This window comes from Chanos chanos, chromosome 9 (assembly GCF_902362185.1).
Source record: "Chanos chanos chromosome 9, fChaCha1.1, whole genome shotgun sequence".
Taxonomy (NCBI): domain Eukaryota; kingdom Metazoa; phylum Chordata; class Actinopteri; order Gonorynchiformes; family Chanidae; genus Chanos; species Chanos chanos.
Genome location: NC_044503.1, coordinates 40,965,102 through 40,967,601, shown reverse-complemented (window position 1 = coordinate 40,967,601; position 2,500 = coordinate 40,965,102). Strand labels below are relative to the sequence as shown.

Genomic DNA, 2,500 nt, shown 5'->3' with positions numbered 1-2,500 from the left:
CCCGTCAGCTTCATGAGGGGATTGGCTCCCCCACATTCCGCCTCCACCAGCTCCCGCATCGCCATGGCAACACAGGATGGTTTGCTGACAGAAAGACTTCAAGGCCTCCTTAAAAAAAAAAAAAAAAAAGATAAAATATATGTAAGATCAAATAGTCAGGAGAAAGGATTTACAAGTTTCAAAGCTTTAACAAGCAAAACACAAGAAATATCAATTTCTTTATTGTCAGCCAAGTTGAATATGCACAGTTTATTGATTTTTATTACTGACTGTCCAAGTTTTGACGACGAAGTGAATATTTCCCTTGCCAGTCCGTGCTTGTCTACACGGGAGAAGCGTAATTAGAGAGTTTAGAACTTACCTGTTCTTGGATTTAAAAAACAAACAAACGAACAAACAAACACACACGTGTTAACGGCCTATAATCAAACAGCCTCCTCTCCACTACAAGACACATACTGACAGCCACAGATTACAGTAACAGCCTTCTTCAGCGACGTCACCGTCACACTCCGCGTGGTGCCGTCTGTCAAATATAGCTTAGTTTCCGCTGGCATAGTCACTATCGGCTGGAGTTAATCGGTCTGAGAAGATGACTCAAGAGATTCTTTATGAACCCCGAACAACGGAGGTAAAACCTGCGCTACAACGGCTCAGGAGTACCAAAAAAAAGGCAAAAAACAGGCTGATTTATTCTATGCCTCGTCTGCATTGCTGGACTCCAAATTCCGTTTTAATGGAAAACTTAATTAGAGAATAATTTGCTTGCTGAGCGGTCAGATGCTATCCACATGTGTCGTGCACTACTGTGAATAAAGGGTCCATTGTCTTCTTCCTGTACCAAAATGTGGCAGGTCACATATTTCGGCCGAACACCAGTGGAACTCCATTCATACGAGACCCTGTCTGCCCTCAACACCAGCTGAGCGCGTCCATAATCAAGACATACCTACACCTTTTGCAGGATCAATATACGTTTACAGCGCGAAATCTACGCGCTGTGAACGTATTGTGCTACTGCAAATAACACGGGTATCAAAGCCACTTTCATTAACGCACGAACTAAAACCCGTTTTAGTTAATGAAACATGTTTCGCCAGTTGTCACTCTCGAACTCCTGTCATTGTGTTTTAGTTCGCTAAGGTTAATGTGCAGAGCCGGAACGTGGCATAATTTTGGTACGTTACTCATAACACTCTGGCTTTATTAAGGTGCCGTGTTCTCTCTTTATGTGTGTACATTCTTAGCTGTGTGCACGTTTTGAAGACAAACGGAGAGATCTGATGACACAGATATGGCTAGCTTTGCTAGTTAACTAGCTTATGAACTCACCTCGTCTTTGACAGATGATAAATCTTCGCTCCTTTGTCGCTGAAACTATCCGAAATATCTGTGGGCGTCCGGGTCGCCGACAAAACGGAGAGAATGTAGAAGTCCACTCGTACGTTACAGGCCGAATCCCTCTTGTTATGAACCTTTAATAGAGCCGATATATTTCTTTATTTACCTCCTTTCCATGACCCACAAAAATGTGGTGAGCTAGCTAACACGAAGGTACGCTACGCCAGCTTCTTGTGCAGAGCATTCACGAACACCATTTACGAACGATGTGGTGCCGACGTCAATTTAGAGGATAGGGAGACTACGTACGAAAGTAACGTTGTGGTTATGTAGGGATTCTTCAAATGACAGTCAGTGTATTCTGCCAAAACCTCTAATACAAGATCTATTACTCACAGCAGTGTGATTTTTTGTATCGACATACGTTACGATTGGCAGTTGCTATTCACTTATGTAAAGACATTGTAAGTCCTTGAAAGACAATATTTTTACGTGGGGGAAAAATGCGTAACACGTTGTGTAAGCAGTAGATACAAAGTCCAACGAAAAGTCAATTTTGCTCCATTTAGACTTTGTAAAACCCTTCGCAGCAGTTTTTCTTTCAGTCATTGGGGTCAGAAGTAATTCAGACGGTAAAGGTGACGCGAACACTAAACTCTTCGGGTCAAAACTAAGCCTTTTTCAAGCCACTCACATCATCACTCGTGCAAACTGTTAATTCTTCTCACGATTCTGTCATCGTTCCGTCATGTTTTTCGCTTTGTAAAACACAGTTTCTTCAAACATTATGGTTAAAAAAAATTATATTCAGTTCACCAAGGACAACACACTGTAGTCATCATAGTGTTTTTATTATGAATTTTTGTTTTCTCTTTCTTTTCTTCGGACAGTAACTGCCAATGAGTCAATAAAATCAATGTCATCGTATCAAGTTCAGTTAATGTTCCGCTAGCCACCATTGTAACAATATAATTTATTCTTAATGCGACTTTAGCCATTCTTTAATATTACACTGAAAAAACAAGGTCTTAATTTTACTAAACGTGTTTTCACTGTACACCGACACAGACAGAAAACCAGAGACACAGAAGAGTTTGAGTTAAGAGTTAAGAGAGAGAGAGAGAGAGAGAGTTAGAGAGAGAGAGAGAGCACATAGCTA

At 41.0% G+C, this 2,500-nt stretch overlaps 1 protein-coding gene across 2 annotated transcripts in view; it reads right to left on the bottom strand.

Moving 5' to 3' along the window:
* pex5 (peroxisomal biogenesis factor 5) overlaps positions 1-1,758 on the bottom strand; it is a 13,895-nt gene extending 12,137 nt beyond the window's left edge. Inside the window, exons 1-2 of one of the 2 annotated variants that reach the window (XM_030783712.1) lie at positions 1,333-1,758; positions 1-108 (exon numbers count right to left, since the gene is read on the bottom strand). The exon at positions 1-108 is cut by the window's left edge and continues 49 nt beyond it. In XM_030783712.1, the coding sequence (XP_030639572.1) occupies positions 1-65 (65 nt within the window). In that variant the 5' untranslated portion in view covers positions 66-108; positions 1,333-1,758. The remainder of the gene's footprint in view (positions 109-1,332) is intronic. The other variant, XM_030783713.1, reaches the window with a different exon arrangement.
* Between the last annotated feature and the right edge of the window lie 742 nt (positions 1,759-2,500).